This window comes from Fulmarus glacialis, unplaced genomic scaffold, assembly GCF_000690835.1.
Source record: "Fulmarus glacialis isolate BGI_N327 unplaced genomic scaffold, ASM69083v1 scaffold39557, whole genome shotgun sequence".
In the NCBI taxonomy this organism is placed as follows: Eukaryota; Metazoa; Chordata; class Aves; order Procellariiformes; family Procellariidae; genus Fulmarus; species Fulmarus glacialis.
The window spans coordinates 5,860-26,107 of NW_009224524.1; the positions used below are offsets into that span (position 1 = coordinate 5,860).

Genomic DNA, 20,248 nt, shown 5'->3' on the forward strand with positions numbered 1-20,248 from the left:
GAAAGGAAGGAATTAGGGACAAAGAGAATTTAAAATAACTGTGAAGTGGTGGGATAAGCCACTCTTACAGGCTGTCTTCCCAGAGTTTGCAGAAGCTTCCTTGTCACAGGACCACCACATGCAGATATTCAAGACAGTCCTTTTTTTCTGTGACGGCAGGCCACATGTTGCAGTGTTTTCCTGTTACATATTCACTTTTATAGATCGATATGACAAGAAGTATTTGTACTGACATATTGCATCTGATTGCAGGAAAAAAATAATCTTGTGACATGTCAATCACCAGATGGCATTTTGAATGGAAAAACAAAACAAAAAATCCATTGTTTAATGCATATTCAAGGATGATTTCATAGAAATACCATTAGAACAAATAATGTTCTGTGGGAACATGTGTGCGTGTGCCTGTGTGCGTGTGTGTGTGTGTATTTGTCCAGTAGCTTGGGATTTAGGAGCTCTAAGGGTGAGCGGTGAAACTGTCAACACTTTTGTGACTGTATAACAGGATTCACATTTGTCTAAGTTGTATATGGATTGGAGATTGGACTAAAGGAATATAAATGTCTTTAGAAGCCTTCATATGCCAAATCCATCAACTGAGTTTGGCCAGAAAACCAGCATGTCTGAGAAACAACCTCGTAAATCCATCGAGGAAGGACATCTGTGCTAGTAGCACTCTTGATTTAAGGAAAGGGTGAGCATCATATTAGCTGGACTCTTCCCACTGGAAGAGGCTTTGAAGGTTTCTTAATGATTTGCTTTTGTACTTTCAGATATATTGCTTTCATTTTTTTCATTTCTCTGTTGTATGATTTATGGTACGCCCTGCCCTGAGCCCTTTAATGTGCTTGGTCTAATCTTGTATCTTTTACACTACAGTCACCCAGGATTATCCACCAAAGAACACATGCCCAGCACTTAAAAGCAACATGTGCACTGTAAGGCAGGACTCGTGTGGAAACACGCTGCTCCGGGTTGCAATTCAGGCAGCTCCAAAGCTCCAACACGTTCCGGGATCTGCGGTCTGCAGTTCAGATTAGTTGACGTCATTGCCCGAGCTTTGGTTGTGCGCAGAAGTTAAGAGTCATGGTATACCTCGCCACAGAAACAGACAGCAAAGACACTTCTAGAAAATGAAAAAGAAATTCCTAGTAAACTCTGGACAAAAAGAAACAAGAATAAAAGGTTCTTATTTAAGTTCTGCACTGGAGAAAACAGAGCTGGTAGACTGTACAGATAAGAGTCTAATGTGTTTAAAAATGAAAATAATTTCTAGTGTCAGTACTCTTTTTTTCTCTTTTTCCCTCTACGTCACTGTCATCATTCTCAAAGACAGGCTATTAATCCTACTTACAGTGAGTGATGGTCATTTCAGCTGCAAGAGTGAGGTCATTGATTTATGGAGGTTATAGCTGCATTTAGGAGCATGACATGAAGGAAGAGAGTTGACTGAGATTTTTGCCTAATGTGAGCATATTGGTTTTCCTTTAAACAAGGGGTTTGGAAATTCTGCTCCCAAGAGTCTTTACAGCAGCCATTAGTTCTAGCTGAGAAGCAGGACTGATGTTGAATGGGAGAGAGAAAAAAGGGTGGAGGAGGAATCAAATGGCATAAACCAGAGTAATTGACAGTGTGAACATGGGCTAACAGTACATCCAAGATAACAGAATGATCTGTTTTCAGTTAATGAATACAGGAATTTGTGGAAAACATTTTTATATAAAAACTACCAGCAATATACCTCATTGTTTATTTAAACCTAAATCCCTATTTGAGACAGAACTAAAAGATGCATAACTAATAACAGTCTTTTTAAGTGTATGACCAAGTTTTTATTAGGAAGGCTGGAATTTTGTGTTGCTCTGAGGGAACCCAGAGCAACTACGGACGACCTCTTTGCTGATGTGGCATAACACTAAGGACAAAAGACACTGCAAATCATAATTTGCAGTGTAAGGCTGATACAGCCTCTGGAATCTATAGATTTAAGAAAAACGCTTCATTTCCTCTTTCTTTAAAAAAAACATGTGCAATGGAGTAAGCATTTCCCATAGTCACCCATTAGTCCACCCATAGTCACCTCATAGTCCATCCCTAGTACCTCAAACCACCACTATACCTTGGGATCTATACAGGACTTCAGGAGGTCCAGTTCAGGTCCTGTTGTCATAGAAAGCATTTCTTCATGTTCATCCAGCCCCAGATCCTGTTTGAGAGGACTTTGGTCTTACTCCACTTGATGGAGAGTTTGTTTGGTGTCACTTCGTTAGCACATAGCCATAGAAAACATCAACACTGGAAGCCTGTAACTAGAGATAGTGGGTTTCAGGAGCAAAAGAAATTCCGTACCAACAGCAAACTCCTGAAAAGTATCTGCTTCTTTATGTAATGGAGGGGAAGGGCAAGAAGAGAATCTAGCAGTTGTTTTTGATCTCCTCTCATTAGCTGAGTGTTACTTTTTTATGTACTTCAGGAGAAAGTGGATCTAAGACTTGGGAATGGGAAATTGCCCAATTAAGGATTTTCCTTAATGGAAAATTGCCCAATTAAGGATTTTCCTTAAAATTAACAATATAGAAGAGCTGAGATCAATTTTCAAAACAGTGAACTGTAGTTTGGGACATATGTACCTTGAAACACACTTTTCTTCTTAATGCTTTGCAATAGCTAAAGTCAATGAAAATGCGGTTTCCTTTGGTGTTAGTTTGAACTTTGTTCATTTGAGATAGTTTTTTGTGTAGGGTCCCTGACTGTATGGTAACTAACAATACAAAAATGATGCCAGCCAGTTTGATCTAACATGTGGTTGATTGAACAGGATTTTGTTTGGGCGATACAGTTAAGAGTATATAGTATGTGCTGCTGGTGTGTTCAGCAAACACTAAAAAAAAAAAATCATGCAATGTATCTCAGCATTGCCTCAGGCACGTCACAAACTTTTAATAGACTAGACTAGGGAAAATGATTAAAAATTAAGGTTTAATTCCTAGCTCTGCAGAACCTGGACCATTATTGCTCCTGTATAAAAAAGGGGAACAGGAACACATTTCGTTACCTCACCCTTACTACCGGTGAAGAGAGAAGATGTAAAGGTGAAGCTTATAAATGGGCCTTGTGATCTTGACTGACAGAACTACTTTGGGTTAAGGCAAGAAACCTGCAGCAAGATTTGCCAGGGTGTTTGCCAAATGGAAGCCTGGACTCAATGTCCAATTTATTTGCCACAAAGAACTATTTACAAGGAACTGTAATTTCAGCAGATACAAATTGTTGTACAGGTGAGCCACATCATCTCACCAGCTGCCTATATCTGCTCTGGGAAGAAGTAAGACTAAGCTGTTAAACCCTTGCTTTGATCTAATATCTGGATTTAGAGGCCCATTAAAATTTTTTTTATATGCTTGAGCACAGGACACCATTACTCGCCATTTGTGATGGGACAGCCTTAAAACACTTCGAAGGGATAAACGTTAAGTGATTCCAAACAGCCTTAAAAATGCCGAGGCAGTGTACTCTTTCTTTCTGTACCTGTAATGGTCACAGATTGCTGGCTATGCCCATTCTCGCCTGGTGTGCAAAGCCCTGCCTGGCCATCCTGGTCCCTCACCTCAATGGTGCAGAGCAGCCAGTTCTCACGGGGCTGACGCTGTGACTCCAGCTGTAACAAGTGAGGCTGTCTCCTGTACTGGTGTCTGTGTTGGTAACGGTGCTTTCAAGTAACGCGGTATTTGATGGTTTGTTTTCCAAGCTGTTTTACGTCGAGAAGCCGGACAAAGACCAACAATAAATGAGAAGAGTCGGAGACAAAAGATGGTTGGTAGAAACAGGCAGGTGTTCTTTATTTCATGTGGCACAGCATTAGGCAGACAACCCAAGAAACAGTTTCTAACAAAAACCAAAGCTACCACTTCCAGGAACCATCCCCCAAACAAGGGTCTACTGCCAACAGTGGCACTGAGATGTCCTTGCCTGTCCACTCTCATCTCCTCACAGTTTGCGTACACTTAGGCCGTATCTTAGCCGTGAGCGTCCTTTCCAAGGAGACTAACTTCTTACGATACAATATCTTTAGGCAGCGTACATACTGTGCAGCATCACCAAAGTACAATCTCCTCAAGCCATGCTAAAATATAACGCTAACTCTGGAGAGAAGGCTGTGCAATCGCCTCGCGTCTCTCTGAGGTAATACAACGCTGTTTCTTAGCTGACAACATGAGGGGCACCTGAGGGAAGATCAATATGGCTTCAGAGTCTCTTTTTAAACTCCTTGATGCAGTAGCGAGAACCTGGCACGCCGTCTGCTGAGACACAGGGCGAGCACCTCCTCCACCTCCTCCTGCCGCCGGGCGCTGGCAGCACCAGAGAGCTGAGCCTACCGCCACCGAGAGGGCTGAGAACACAGATGCTCTTGGACTAGGAGGAGGAGAGGTCAACCAAAGATCACGACAGACCGTAACCTTTGCGTCGGTGGTCAGGCGAGAGGTAAGCAATGACGGCGGCAGGGGGAGTTACATAGTTAGCACTCTGGATTAAAGGCATGAAGAATGGCTGGTGGAAGGAAGACGTTTCAGAGACTAAGGGCAAAGCTTTAAAAGCCTTGGGATATTACTTTTAATTATTATCTACAGGTTATTCTCTCTATATATACTGTTTTTCTTTCTAAATTAAGAAAATAAACATTTATTAACAAGTCACTGGGTCAAATCCTGCTCTCCACTGAAGCCAAATCCATTGACTTCAATGTGAGGGAGCCCCGTGTAAACAACGAAGGGCAAATTTGGCCCTTTATGTCCTGAAAAGTCTGCTTATACCCACTTCTTTCAATCCTGCAAGGAAATACAGATTGAAGGGTGAATTAATTGTTACGAATTTACGAATTTTAAATGTTACCAGGGGAGCGTCAACGAGATGTGGCAAAGGAGCAAGAAAAAGGAACAGATAAGTAAGTACTGCTTTAAAGAGAATTTTATCCGTGTTTCAGAGCAAAAGTACAAAAAGAGAGTGGATCTGGGTCAAGCGCTACTGGCCTTTACTTCCTAAGCAACCACAAAATCCTTCATTTAGCTTCAGTGGAACGGTACACAACCAGAGAAAACAGAAGGAGCCAAATACTCCTTTTCCTTTGCAAACATCGTGTGCCCAAAGGCGAACACTGTCATCCCTTTGGATGCTCCGCTAACTCCAACTGTCTGCACAGTGCAGTGTCAGCCGCTGAGGACAAAACGTGTCTACTGTGCAGATGAGTAAAACCTGTGGTGTCTTACAAACGTAACTTAACGTTTTGAATATTAAAAAACACTGGGTGCTTTTAGACACAGAACAATACGATTTTGGATGCATTTACCACTTTTATTTCACTATGCAGAAACATACATTCACCATGTGTTGTGATGCAGCTGACAGTGTAATGGACGCTATCCCTTCAGTGGGTATTATAGCTGGACACTAACGAGTTTTCAGTGGACGTTCTGTACAGGTTAAGGCTTGACTCTGAACTAGATAGTAAATGCTGACCAGATTCTCAAACAGATTTTTTTTTTCTTTTTTTCCTCTGAGAACAAAAGGGAAATCAATAGAAAACCATCACGGTTATTTCAGATTAATAATATTCTAATGCTGCAAACTAAGTAAAATACAGATTTTTCTCCTCCAAAATAACTACATATAATTTACAAGGTTAGGATCTGTGAAGGGTGACTGGAAGCTGACTCTGAACAATGCTGACAAAAATCATTAAAGTTAATATACTAAAATCATTACTACCTCATAAGGTATTCAGTCAGGTATACAAAGCACACTTTGTAAGCATTTAAATATTTTGATAAGAGTAAAGATTCGTCATTGTTTATCGGGCAGTAATAAAACCAGATGAAACAAATATAAGATTCAAGTTGTTTACTGAATAAACTGTGTTATTGGCACATCTAATGTGTGGTAAAACATTATACACAGTACCTATACAGCTTCTAGCATTTTGGGGGTAATCTTCATTTACAATATCTGTAAACAAAAGGCTTGCCACCTAACAAATTTTAATTTGTTTAGACCTTCATAAACTGTGAAAGGCATGAACTGTTTATGTGTTACATGAGATCACTGTTTATATTGTTTATGAACGTGCAGGTATAGCTGAAAACTTAGACATTTTAAGAAAATTAAAAATGCTGCTTTTCTGTAATTTTATCGTTGCTTCATGCAATATTGTTTAACTGCTGCTGATTCAGATTGCTTTCTATGGGAAGGTATCTCTGCCAGTTTCTTTATTAACGGTCAAGATCAATTCTTCCGTACTGAAATTTTCCATAGACAGATACAAGTCAGTCAGGTTGGAACTGAGACTCCGTATAGGCTCTCGTATTCCTACTGGTGTGCATGTCTGGATTCGTATGCAATCTAGGTTATTCCTGCAGGAAAGAGAACCCAGTTAATTATTTGAAGCAACTACTCTCTTGCAAAAGAGATTTTGTCAATTTGTTCGCGTAACAAAAAGCTATTTGAAAACGGCATCCTCCCAGTATAAGCAACTTGGCCCAAATCCAAAATCCACTGACGCCAATGGGAAGAATTAGTGACATCAATAGACAGGCCACATTATGTTGTCTCTGAGAGACCTAGCAGAATACCACAAGAATCACAGCTACTCACTCCTCAGTGACTGGTTCCACCTTCCAAATAAAAAACAGATACTGAAATTCAGTTTTCTTTAGGGTCTCCATATCCAAAAGCAGGAGAACAAAACAGCTTCAAACGGTGCTGTGCATCATACTCTGTTACTTACACCAAGTGCTAGGGAATATATATAGTTTCAAGAATAAAACGCTGCTGTCGATTTAAACAAATCAGACAAGCAGCTTTTTTTTTCCCTTCTGCATACAGCATTCAAAGCAATTTGTGCAATGGTGCTGGCATTAACGGCTTTTGCATAGCAGGTTAGTATGCATGACACGTTTTTGCACACAGAATAAATATAGTAATATTAAGACGTCTGTTTAGCCAGCCACAATTAGAGAGCATGCCTTTACTGAAAAAAAGCTTGACACAAGAAAAGCTGCATTATCATCTCATCCTGATAAACAATGCTGCTTTAAAACATAAAATGTTCTTTCAAATACAAGAAAGACAAGACATCCAAATACCGACACACTGATTCACTGGGTTTAAAAGAAAAATCAAAAGCAAGTTAGACCATATCTTTGCAAGTTAGGAATTAAAGCTTAACTTGTAACATATCTGCACGGGACATTTAAAAAGCAGCTGTAGGTTTTTCCCTTGGCATTTTTAAACAAAATGCATACCTTTAAGAACAAATTATTTTTGTTCTTAAATGACATAATAAAAGCAGACAACTGATTTTTTTGACTTCAGAATTAGAAAATCAGACTATATCAAAGCATGGACAATGAGGACTTTCCAGAGAGCCAACAAAAGCAAATGAGTAGTTTCTCTTTCTCCAGCTGGCACCATTAAATGAAGAAAGACGTTTAGAGCTGAATGTGGTTTACATTCAAATACCAGAACTGATAACCAGCACAAATGCAACTTGCAAATGCCAGTGAGAGAAAGCAAAGAGTTAGAGGTGAATTATGGTAGGAAAACAACCTTTGCAACATGCCAGCCCAGTAAATGCCTAGGAAAATCATCTAGTCCTCTTACCTGTGGTCAATCCTCCCCATCTTCTGGTGTGATTTCTGTCTCTTTATGTACCACTACTTTGGTCACTGACATGTCAGGGTGCTGCTCTTTGGCTTCTTTAATTGCCTGAGCCAGCGCCTATCCCAAGGAAACCACAGAAGGGCAAAAACAAAAAGGAGGTGGAACATGCGTGATCAGTAGCAAGGTGGAGAGATTCATGAGATATTACACAATTTACAAATGAGGAAAATGATTAAAATATGAAATACACCATCACTGATTTAAGTACTAATCCAGTTTAATTTAAGGCATGCCAGTATGAATAGTATCTTTTAAAGCAATGTTTAGAAATGTTCTTTTTGGCAGTCCTCAGGGTAGCCTTTAGCAGCTTATAGATTTTACCTGATCATGATCGATATCTGCATCTCCTGTGATGACTATTCGTTTTTCAATTCTTGTCTCCGAGATGCCTCCTTTCACAGTCTAGACGGGAGGGACAAATGCATGTCAGTAACTTACTTTAAAGACTGCTGCTGCTCATCCGAAGAATGATCAGTGCAGGAACCCAGACGTGACTGGACTGAACTATCTCAAACAGCGCACACAGAGGGAACAACCTGAACTGCAACCAGAGCAGCTCTGAAGTTGGCCTGCTCTGAATGGACTAGATGACCTCCAGAGGTCCTTCCAACACAGATAATTTTATGATTCTCATCAGTCTGCACACGTGTCAGAAGAGATGTTTGTATGTCAAAAATGGCAGGTATTCATGGTAAATTCATGCCATGAAGAAAAGAATGGACATACAGACAGCTCATATTAAGACCTCGTTAAGTCCCACTGTAGGCTTCAGAAGGACATACAGGGTGGTATGGCCTTTGTATAGCTCATCTACTGAAGGGTGAATTTCACTGCAGAGAGATGAAATCCTGTCCTCAATGAATATTGGTAGGAGAGCTGTCATGGCACTAAGAGGGTTTCTGTTTAGGGAGGAACTGTTACTTAGATGCTATCTTGGAACTTGGAAGACCCAACATCATTTGTCTGTGCAGCCATAAGCTTTCTGTCTGGCTGTGGGCAAGTTCCTTAGGGCACCACCCAGCAATGCAACCGCGGCGTCTGAGCCGACTGCTTGTCCTGTTATGACTACACAATGCAGATTTACTATGTGCTTTCAACGCCGTGCAGGGATAACAGCTCAGGACTCAAAGGCAGTATAGTCATGTCAATGGAGCCTCATGGTCAGGCAAATTATTCCTTCCTGGCTACCATATGATGCCAACGTGGCTACACTGCTTCCAGTTCCTGACAGTATTTGCAGCTAACTCAAGAATCCCTGCACAGCAACGTTTCGTGCTTGCATAGACATAACCTAAGGGTTTATGACTCTCGGGACTCTTGTCAAGTCCTTGGATGATGCGTTAATGAAGCCAGTATAGCCAAAGACAGGTGAATGAAGACAGGTACCCAAACCAGACTGGATTTTGTCCAGAGACTATAAGCATGTGTCCACGTTTTAAGATAAACAATAGAATTGAAGCTAAGAAAACATACACCCTTGTGAAAGAAAAAGCTTCCTGTTTTCTGAGGACTCACTTTGGTGATATGTGTAGTGGTTGTAGTGCTGGTGGTTTCAGACGTGATAGTTTGTGCACTCATCAATACACCCGGTTCTGAGTCAGCACTGCAATCCACCTAGGGAACCGAAAGGGAAAATCAGTCATAAAAAACGTGCTCTTGAGCACAGGGAGGCAAGAACTGGACTGGCTGAACTTCTCTACTTCTACAGTTCTTCATAAAGGGAGTATCTAATGGTAGGGAAACGACTGCTATTAGGTTGATCATGTGTCAGTATTTCTCTGCATCTGGAGACTCCCCTTCGCTTCTGGAAGGACAGATGAGAAGCTGGGGCTTTGAAATCTGTAGTTTCATTAATTTTCTCGAAAGGCCCTATGCCAGGACATGAGAGTCACCCTCAGGTAAGCTAAATGTATGTACATCCGCCTCATGCTAATATTTAATACTTGCACAGCTTAGAACAGTTTATGCTAAGGCATACACTTAAACATGGGTAAAGACACATGGGTTCCTTAAGGCCATGTTAAATTAGACACTGGGTTTTGCAGAATTTCTTACCTGAGAAGACTCATACGTAATGGTTTTTGTTTCTGTATGGACTACTGGCACTTCCTTTGTTGAAATTTCAAGATTTTCCCCATCAGCAGAAACGCTACTGAAACTGATAGTCTCAGTTTTCACAACTGGCGACTGCGTGAACAAAAAAAAAGGAATTGGAACATTTAGGAAAGCTTCTGGATTTCTCAGAATATTTTTTTTTCTTGCGAAAAGGAGGGGGAACAACTAAAAAGTGCTCTGCATTTAAAAAAAAAGAAAAGAGAAAATTCTCTTCATTATAATGGTACATACACGTATATAATGCTGGCAACATTTAGCACTATCCTGGATTTCATGAAAACAAACTTCAGAAAAGATGTAAACACTACAAGAGGCAATGGGCACAAATTGAAACACAGGAGGTTCCCTCTGAACATCAGGAAACACTTTTTCACTGAGGGTGACCGAGCACTGGCACAGGTTGCCCAGGGCGGCTGTGGAGTCTCCAACCTTGGAGATACTCAAAAGCTGTCTGGACACAGCCCTGGGCAACTGGCTCTGGGTGACCCTGCTTGAGCAGGGGCGTTGGACCAGATGACCTCCAGAGGTCCCTTCCAACCTCAGCCATTCTGGGATTATACATTTTCTTAAAATGACAAGAGAATGAATCCTACTCAGGCTTAGTCTTCCATTCAGCTCTCGGAAAAAAGAGCAAGTTTTTTTCTAACCTCTCTGCAAAATAATCCTTGAAGTTTTGCTTATGGAGCTAAGATGAGGAGCTTGGGTTGTTTAAGACACAGTACACTTATTTACAATTGTACCAAGCATGGAAAAAAAGGCACTTTCTGTCTTTGAGGACACGTGAACTTTTCCAATCTTGATGGACTTTCCCAAAGAGAATGCCAGCTGAATTCCTGTTATCCGTTGCAGAAAAAGCCACCAAATCAGGTATTTCTCTGTAGCGTGGAAAGAGCTCTTAGGGAAAATATGCATGGCATTTGCCAATACTGGGAACCAGCAGCAAGCCTTGCAGGTGCCATGCAAGGAGGAAATAAGAGGAGAAACAAACTGCCTGCTGTAGCAACCAAAGGTCCACTTTGCTTTCCACGAGAGGAATTAACTCAGTCCACTACTGCCTACCTTTACAATTCAGCACAGACATGACCGATTTAATAACGAGTTACCTCAAAATGAGGTTTTCTTTCCAAAGACTCCGAAAGGTGGACTGTTGTACTGTGCTCCTCCGCCTGCTCAGACGAAGCAGCAGCAGCAGCAGCGACTCCTTCCTGTGCGGTTAGGGCTTTCCCAGCCTCCTCCCTTCTCTCCTCCTTCGCCCCCTCAGTCCCAGCAGAGCCCTCCTTCCCTTTCAGGCCAGCAGCCACCGCCGACGCTGCCCCGGCCTGGGCATCCAGCGCAAGTCCGGCCGCTTTGGCAGGATCCCCGCTCGCGTGCGCATTCATCCCGTGTCTCTCCTCGATAACCACAGTCTCCTGTACAACCTTCTTCACTGTACCCTGATGCGGCTGAACTGCTTGCTTCATGTCACTGGAAGTTATCTCCTGAGACGTCGACGTGTCTATTCTCTGCAGGGAAGGAGGAAAAAACCCTCAGTGTCAGAAGCAGACAACACTACTTGCAATAGCTCCTCAGCTTAATGTACTGTGAACATAAATAAAAAAAACACGGGTATTACATTTTGCCAATTTATTTCTCTCACGTTGTATGGGTTTTCGCTCTCAGGACATTATCAGAATAGTAGAAATGAAAACAAAGCAAGAATCGCCATTTTTAAAAGTGAAGAGAAATGCCACAGTGTTTTTCTCATTGGTATTTTTGCGTGAGTTTTATAAAGGCAAAACACAGCACCCTGCAAAACGACCAAAATAACGTGAAATGAGACAAAACCTTTTTTTTTTTTTCTTTTTCTTTTCGGTGAAGTTTCTATTGTGGTCTACTGTAACAAAGGAAAAGGCACACCAATACATGCATTAGTTATGCAGGTTCTGCATTATGCATAAAAACAGGAAACAAAAGAAAAGCAAAAGTAATCGGTGTGCGGTTATAACGTTGATGGAGGGAATCGAACGGCCACCTGAGCCCAGCTATGTGAAGTAGAAGTAACCCCTCCTATGAACTCAGTCGGTTTTCTGGCGGACTCTATTAAACTGAAGATATCTGAACCATCCAAGGTTTTTTCACCGCTGGACTGTTTAGTCTAAATAGACAAAGAAATGTAGAGTCATACACAGAAGAAAGGCAGACCCACATGCACAGACATATTAATTGCCAAAACCAGAGGCAGAGACGGAGGGAAGGGAGAGAAGGTTGCAGGGGCACAGAGAGGTTGGAAACGGGAAAAGAATGGGAAAATAAATCAGAGCAAATTCGTAATGGCTGTAGTGAGCAATAGTTACGAAGCATAGTTGTTAGTGTTGGCGTTTTGCTGGTTCAAGCAAACCTTTTTTTCCCTTTTATTAACAAGCCACAGCAGCAATACTACATTTCAGTAACATGGATCTTTAAATAAACCAGAAAGGTTGAAAGCCTTATATAATGTCTGCTTCAGACTGCGGGACAGATTCAAAGTATGAGGGGAAAAAAATAAGCTGGGTTGGCTTGTCAACATAAAGCCAGGCAGCAAGAGAACCGAAAGGCAGGGTGGTGTGAGGGGATTGCCTAAAAGAAGTCATGCTTTAATCTTTAAACCGTGGCATGAAGTCAAAGCCACTTGTTACCACTACTTTTGATGCAGACGACTCAGTAAGATAGTGAGCAGTAGCAATGGTAAATGGCTGTTCTCTGGAATATCTCCACTCAGACAGGCTCTTATCTCTCCGGGCAAATGCCCCTGCTTTTACAGCTTCACTGCCAAGGTGTTTTTCTGCTTTGTCAAGCTGCGAGCTTCCCAGTGTACCATGTAACTGCAAATCCTGGTCCATCTTTAGTGTCTTTTTCAAACTCTCCTCTTCAGGACTTTGCATCTGAGATTCTGCTTCCTTTATGGGTGTCAGAGAGTCGGACAGCTTTCTTTTCGTGCTCTGCACGTCGGATCCCCGCCTGGCTTTCTCATCAGTGACAGGCTCGAGGATTTCATACTCGGCCACTACTGGAATGATTTTCACAAATTCTTGCACTTCCCTTTCCATTTTCTGCAAAGCTTCTACTGAAGGCTGTACTGCTTTCTCACCCTCTTTAGCTTTACTTGTCATGGTTACAATTTTCCCGGATACGGTATCATAGGACTTTCCTAGGGTGAACATTTTCTGCTTATTCTCCTCTTTGGATTGTATTTCACTTTCCAAGTCCTCAAAGCTCTGCATTAGAACGGTACTGGATTTTAATATCTCAGGTGGAAAGGCAGTTTTACTGCTCACAGTCACTACTTTGTATGCCAGATTTTTTTTCGATTCACCATCAACTACCTCAGAGGGTATTTTGTCTATAATAACCCAATCCTCAGTGCCCTATATTTGAGATATAAAAGCTAAATTAGAATATCTGAAGGTTTATCTCTACTTCAGGAGCACTAAAGCATGAAGACTTTTAAGAAATCAATGCTGCCTCTTTTGAAAGCATATAGTAACTTTTACCATTGCACCTCTTAGAGCAGTTATCAAACAAACAAACAGCATCACCTTAGGCAAAGTATGATTCCTTTGTAGATTCCCTCCCCTTAGACGCCCGAATAATGCGGACACAAAAAGTTACTTCTGCCACACTATTTCTGTAGTAATTTGAAGCAGGGTAGCGGTTTAGTGCATCATTTAAAATGATGATAGAATCATCCTGAGATTAAAAATCACATATTGCAATGGTTCATAATGCTACAGTCAAAACCAAATTACAAAAATACAGCAAATAAGCCCATTCAACTGTTCCCCAGTTGTGACAAACACACTGTTGATGAGGTTTTAGAATAGTATGCATTTATATGTAGCTGTAGTCTGTGCTGAATTTCCTTGTTTCCATTAGAATAACATCAACCCCCTTCAGCATTGTTTGAATTGAGTAGTACAACACAGTAAACGCTATACTACTATAGATACTGAACTGAACTTAATGCAGCATCTTTTTTCCTCTTTCTGCAAATATGCTATGTGATTTGCTTTGGCTATGCAATCCGCATCCAGTTATTTGACCTTACGACCGTAACTTCTGTATTTAACTAAGCAAATGTGCTAGTTTAAAATCGAATGAATTAAAAATAACCTCTAGGGATGATGGGATACTTTTCTGGATAATGATTTGATGAGTAGTAACCAAAGTGCCAGCAGATTCTCCTTCCTGCAGCTTCTTCTCTATCACACTTGGCTAATAGAAAAACCAATAAGAATACAAAGTTCACCATCACGCAGCATAATCTGAATTCACTTCACAGTATAAAGGAAATTCATGCTAATGACAGAAGTGCCCCATTCACCATAATGTTCTCAGTGAGGTTTATGCTGGAAATGCATGCACAACTGCAAACAACATCCACAAATAGCACCGTGCAAGTAGAGTTCTAACTAGCAGAGAAATCAGTCTCTATTAGGAAGCCATAAACTCTGGCGGGTACTCATTCCTCAGAATTTGGCCCCCAAATTACATCTCCCTCTGGAACTTACGAAATAAATACATAAAAAAAAGTGGCTTGGAAAGAAAAAAAGATAATAAAATAAGAAATTATTGCCAGCCTATCAGACCGCATTTCAATAAAGTATTACTTGTTTTTACCTGCAATTCAAGGAATGTAGTACCTCCCTTCTGCAAAAATATGAGTTTTTCTGATTTTTCTCTTTCTTCTTTGGTCTAATGTCAGGGGAATAAATGGTTTTAGTAAATGGAGGGCATGTAGTCCACTATACTTTACAACAGCTCATCATATTTCTCCACTCTACAAATTATTAACTGCATGGTAAATTAGGAAACAGAATTAAACAGAAGAATTTCACAGCAAAGTAGTTTCCAATAAGAAGTGAAATCAGTCTCTCTCTGTGACGAATGCAAAGCAGACACGAGCATGCTGTTTGCGTAGCAGGAAAAACAGTAAATTGAATAACACCGGGTGTGGATGCACTGTGTTCATTTCATCTTCTATTATTCATTTAACTGTGTCTGGTGCCAACTTCCATGGCTTCCAGCAATAGCCTAGAACAGGCCCCTCCACCTTCACCCTGGATTTAGCTCTTTCCTGAGTTTGCAGCCTTCCCTGTTGAAGCAGGCAGAAGGTGTGTGCTGCAAAGATTTCAGCTCTCCTTTTCTCCTTACAGGTACAAGAGGTCTCAGAGTCTTGTTCCCATGCAGGAAGGTGGCCACTGTATTATCCTCTATAGCTTGACACCAAAACCCTCCTCACCTATTTCGCCTAGCCACTGTATTATCCTCTGTACCGTGACACCAAAACCCTCCTCACCTATTTCGCACCTGTGCCCTCCCAATGCTGTGAGAACGAGAAGAGTATCTCTGCAACTTGTCCAACTGGCACAGTTTCAAATGTTGGTAAGACTCAATTTCCTAAGGTACCGTTCCTAGTGTACCATTTTAAACACGTATACTCTACATACTCAAGAAGAAAGGTACACGTTTAAAGAAAGATACAAAACTTCTAGAAAGTTGAGAGAGAAAGGGAGAAATGGCTCATCTCCCTGACTATAATGAGATGCATAACTTCTTTATTTCTAAAGTGCTGGTTTAATCCAATCCAGGTCAGACTAAACATTGTCAAGGAGTTTGTTAATATGGTGGCTGTCATGTTCTGCAGCTATCTGGCCACCGTTATGGCAGATATTTAAAACTGTATTTTTCATAACTAAAGAAAAACAAAGTATTTCCCCTATTGTTGTAAGAAACCAACTGGTGGCCAGACAGGCTTAAAGTCAAACTGACCGAACACACACAGGTGCCAAATGCTCAAAGCACGCATTCTGAAAAGGCGTATTTTCCCTTCTGTTCTTGTTTTACTATATTAAAGAGCTGCAGGTAACAGCACTGAATACATCTTTAAAGTGGATATGCTAAGTTAAATGTGCAACTTCTTTAACTAGAAGAAGCTACTACATAACGGGGTTCTACGTGCTCTTTATCTTGACTGCCTCCGCATTTCTTAGTAGACATCAAGGTGCTGATTTTGACCCATGCATGGCTTCATTTTTTTCCTGAAAAATTCCTCTCTCAGCAGGACATGTGAACTGAAACCATCCCGCTTAGCAAGACCAAAAAGGATGGTCAGATTTATCTACAGCAGGGGTGCCTTAGTGCCAGAAGTCACCTCAGAGTTAGGCTCTGATAGCTCAAATCCACTCACATTTTTCCACAGAAATGCCTTCATTTGGATGAGATTCTGTGGGACAGCTGTCATCTACTTAGATCCATATAAGATATAGTAACTGGACATTGCTTTTGAGCAAGTTCTTTTCTTCCAGTAAAAGAAGAGGTACCTTCTCCTTTCCAAATGAATGGTAAATGGTGCTTCGTCAGGATGAAGCCTACGTAACTGTGTAATGCTTTGCTACTCCTTGTGCATTTTAATTGAAAATTGTTATTAAATTTCTAAAGTAATAAAGACATTAAGTGAACTGGGGGGGGGTTATAAGTTTGCTTCACCTGCACTCCTCTGATTCAGGCTCAGCTAGCCAGCCGCTCCCTTTCAACTGTTCCTTACATCTTTAATATGTTAAATGTGTCCTGTTTCTTATACTTAAAATTTTACTTTTAAGGAGGAAAACCTGTATTTTCAACTACAACCAAACTAACATGGTCGTAGGATCTACTATGATTCCTGAACAAAGCAGTAGGAGCAACATTAAGACTCCTCCGCACTCTCTCCAAAAGGTAAGCTTTGGGCACCCAGTCTGCTTTTTAGGTATTTTAATACAACCTGATGGCCACTCTAATGCATGTCTGATGTCTGTATCAGCCACCGGTTAGGTGGGTATAATGTGGGAGAAGAGGAGCTGGGGTCTTTTTCTTGGCATCATCCCTTTCCCTAAGAGGAGGAGTTGACACGTGTTATCTGGGTGCCTCCAGGGACTCCCTTCCCCAGAGCTGCGGGTCTGCAATGTCAACCTCTAAGGTGGGAAAGCAAAAGACTCTTTCAAACTATACTTTCCAGCCAATTTTTGCAGAGTTCCTTACAACATTACACCAGTGCTGACGTGACAGAAGCAAATTTTATGACCAGTTATTGGTTTGTAATGCCATAAAGATGATTCCTGTGAGACAGAAACCAGATATCCATCCACAACAGAATAAAAAAAATAATCTTCGTGCAGACCACACAAGTATATTTCTTTTTGCTCCACTGGATTTAAACCAAGATTCTCTGCTTTTTTTGTAGATCTGTGTATTTTACGGCAACATGAATGTTGCGTTGTTACCTCTACAACTCATTATCTACCCACAAACTAAATAAAAGGCAGCTTTTTAATTGGCAAGTTTCTTGCAAACACTTTGAGACTGCACAGTGAGCAAGATTTTTTCACGCATGCACACAGCATGAAAATGCACACGCTTAGCCATCTGCATTGGGTCTTCATCTAAACAGTATCCAGCAGACTGCAGCAACTACCAGTTCCCTTACGGAACTGGCCAAGCAGGTCTAATTATCATCATTATTTCTTCCCCGCCTCCAAAGACTGAGAGAGTTCTGCCCTTTGGTCTGTATTTTCTTGTCAAGCTCGGTACCCCCATCCGTCCCGCTATACTGCTGCTCCCAACCAGTCACCATTATTTAAATTTTCTCTCCATCACCCTCATGGTTTCTTTCACGCATGGCTGGACTTCCTCAAGCTCACCGAATGTATAAGGAAGCCTGCGTTTCACACCCTGAGAGAGACCCAGTTCTGCTACGCGGCTTACAGTGAATCTCATACTCTAACTATGTATATATATAAAGTTATCTGCTCTTCCTTGCATGTTTGCTGCTAGAGCCTGAGGGCTGAGGAAAAGGGAGGCTCTGCAGGTGGGGAATGGCCTCTAACTACGGCCTCTGATCTACTAAGAGCTATTATAAGCAAAAACAAATAGACAAATACGTAATGAAGCCTTTCAGCTCACGCTGACCTCTTCAGGCACTAGTGGTTCAATCATAGGAGCTTCCTCCTGCCTTGCTGCAAGCCGAACGGGAGATGTGGAAAGCCTCTTCTCCCACTCATTAGACACAGCCGTTTCTGTGGAGGTTTCCAAGAAGGTGCGTTTCAGCTCGCTTATATTGGTCTGATGTTTCATCAGATCTTCCTGGGTTTTGTCTAGGTCCTGGACAGTTTTAAAAGAATAGAGCAGTTTGTAATACATCCTAAGCCAAGTAAATTTTAGAGCCAAAACACACAACTTGGTTAGTAAAGAGGGAAGTAACATCTCAGGGAGCCGGGGAGCACAGCACTAACACAACACTCTGTGAAAATGTGGCATTTTGAAAGATAACAGCATAGCATATCTCGTACAAGTGAGTATAAAGAGCTTATCTGTATCACTATAATTTACACCTGATAAAGAGGCTTCAAACAAACATACATATGCGCGTGGATGCACACACACATACGCGCACGCATATATGTATTTATAGTACAAGTTAGAGGAGTCATCATAATCTGAGAAAAAAAAAATCTATTTGATTTATTAGCAGGAGGGAATACACAGTTCATGCATCATAGTGCAGATTCACAGTTTACCACTAAAACTAACACACATGTACGTACATGCACTGGTATATACCAATACCAACCTCTAACATAAGATTACTATGTTTGACATACACATTTTCACCCTGTATTCGCTTAATCAGACTATTCTGAAAGAAGTGAAAAAGAAAGGGAAAGGTAAGGGACACAGTATTGAAAGGATACAAAATGCTGTTTCTACACATTTCTTCACAGAGAACTGACAATAACATGCTGAGAGAGGTGAACACCTCCAACATTGATACTTGAGCAACGTCTGGGCCTTTTGTTTCTGTACCTGTGCCTTTAGATCTCCGTCCTCCTCTTGATCCGACTGCCAGCATGAGAAAGAGTGGAAAACAACACCTTACCCACTCGTACGGCCAAAGGCTTTACAAAAATTGGTGAGAGGAACACGCTAGGTTAAGGTCACGTTTTCTCTACGCTAAGGGCTTAAGGAGAAGGAGTAGACACACTGGCTGACTTTGCACGGTTCTCCTAACTCAGAGCAAGCCTCCTCTTTTCAAACTTCCTAACTGAGAATGAAGGAATATTAAACATTTTCCTTTTATAAAGATCATTGGTGCGCTCCATGTTCATAGATCTCTACTTAGGGAGCAGCAGTTGGACCTTCTCACCGAGATCGTGGCTGGTTTAGGACAGAACGGCAACAGCAAATTCTCTGGACGTCCATAATCCCAGAGTTTAAACATACGACATCTCCCGGGCCACAGGCAAAGCTCTGCATAAGCTCGTCACGGGTAAACGACCCGCAACACTTTCTACAGAACGAAGCACATTTTATTTGCTTAAAATGCTATTTCCCTAGCCCCAGTCCCTTTCTTCATTTATATGATTAATTTCATATTTAGCCTGTATATATTCTTTCAGGATCTACCTGGAGAGGTGGTCTTCTGGAATGGCATACACATCGCATTCACGTCAGCTCACATTTTCAAAAGCAATGCAATACGGACTGCCCGAGCAGCCCCGTTTCTGAGGGCTGAATTTTCAGATGGCAAGTATACCACACTTTTTGAAAATCAGGTATCCGTAAGGAAAGTTGAGGTTCACATAATCTTCCCCTCTAAAATAAAGATGGCAGCTAGGGAGATTATCGTGCATTTTTGATTAATAAACCGAGTATTTTAAATGTCACGGTTTCAGGATTATGTTTTACTTTCTGTATGGCTCAAGGCCTGAAGCCATACAGCGCAAGGGGCACTTCAAAGCATTTTGTACTCCTGCCTCGTCTCAACAGACTTTATGTTGTTGCTCCGTTTGGATTCTTTCAATGCTTGTGCCACTATTTTATTGTTAATTTTTCATATAGCCCTAATTAGTCAAATGACCCATGGGAAAATCTTTATCTGTTGATTACTTCATAACTCAGTTCAAATCTATTCTATTTACAGCCAAGGCCAAATTGCCCTGACAGGTCATACAGAGAATTTTTCCTTGACAATAATTTTAACGGTCTGAAATATTAATGAGATTCTACTGAAAACCTACAGTAGTGTTTGTGGTAAGACTCTGTTTTCTAGCAGATGTCAGACCAAATTCAGCTCATGTTTGCAGCTGCAACCACATTAATTATGAAAGCATTATATGCACTTCACTGGAGTCACATAGGGTTGAGTTTGCCAGTGCTGTCTATACACCATGTTGTGGATATGAGGCTTCTCAGTGCAAAGAAAATCACAATTTTTTTACGCTCCTCCTCTGAAGACAATACCTGAAGTACTGGTGGCCATATGTGAAGATGACACATGAAATTACATTCAAGGAAAACCTTATTTATAATCTGGAAATACTTTTATTCAAAAATTTGAAAACTGCTTTTTACTGTCTCCCCTCCCCCC

The 20,248-nt window shown here is 41.1% G+C and overlaps 1 protein-coding gene across 1 annotated transcript; it reads right to left on the minus strand.

Moving 5' to 3' along the window:
* Nucleotides 1-5,541: 5,541 nt before the first annotated feature.
* Nucleotides 5,542-18,720, minus strand: LOC104079958 (band 4.1-like protein 3; the record flags this gene model as incomplete). Its single annotated transcript, XM_009582172.1, has 11 exons — nucleotides 5,542-6,404; nucleotides 7,654-7,770; nucleotides 8,035-8,115; nucleotides 9,229-9,327; nucleotides 9,769-9,900; nucleotides 10,932-11,330; nucleotides 11,840-11,962; nucleotides 14,464-14,538; nucleotides 17,791-17,982; nucleotides 18,452-18,517; nucleotides 18,685-18,720. Coding segments are annotated over 10 exons (1,314 nt in total), but the record flags the coding sequence as incomplete, so codon positions are not given.
* Nucleotides 18,721-20,248: the final 1,528 nt, after the last annotated feature.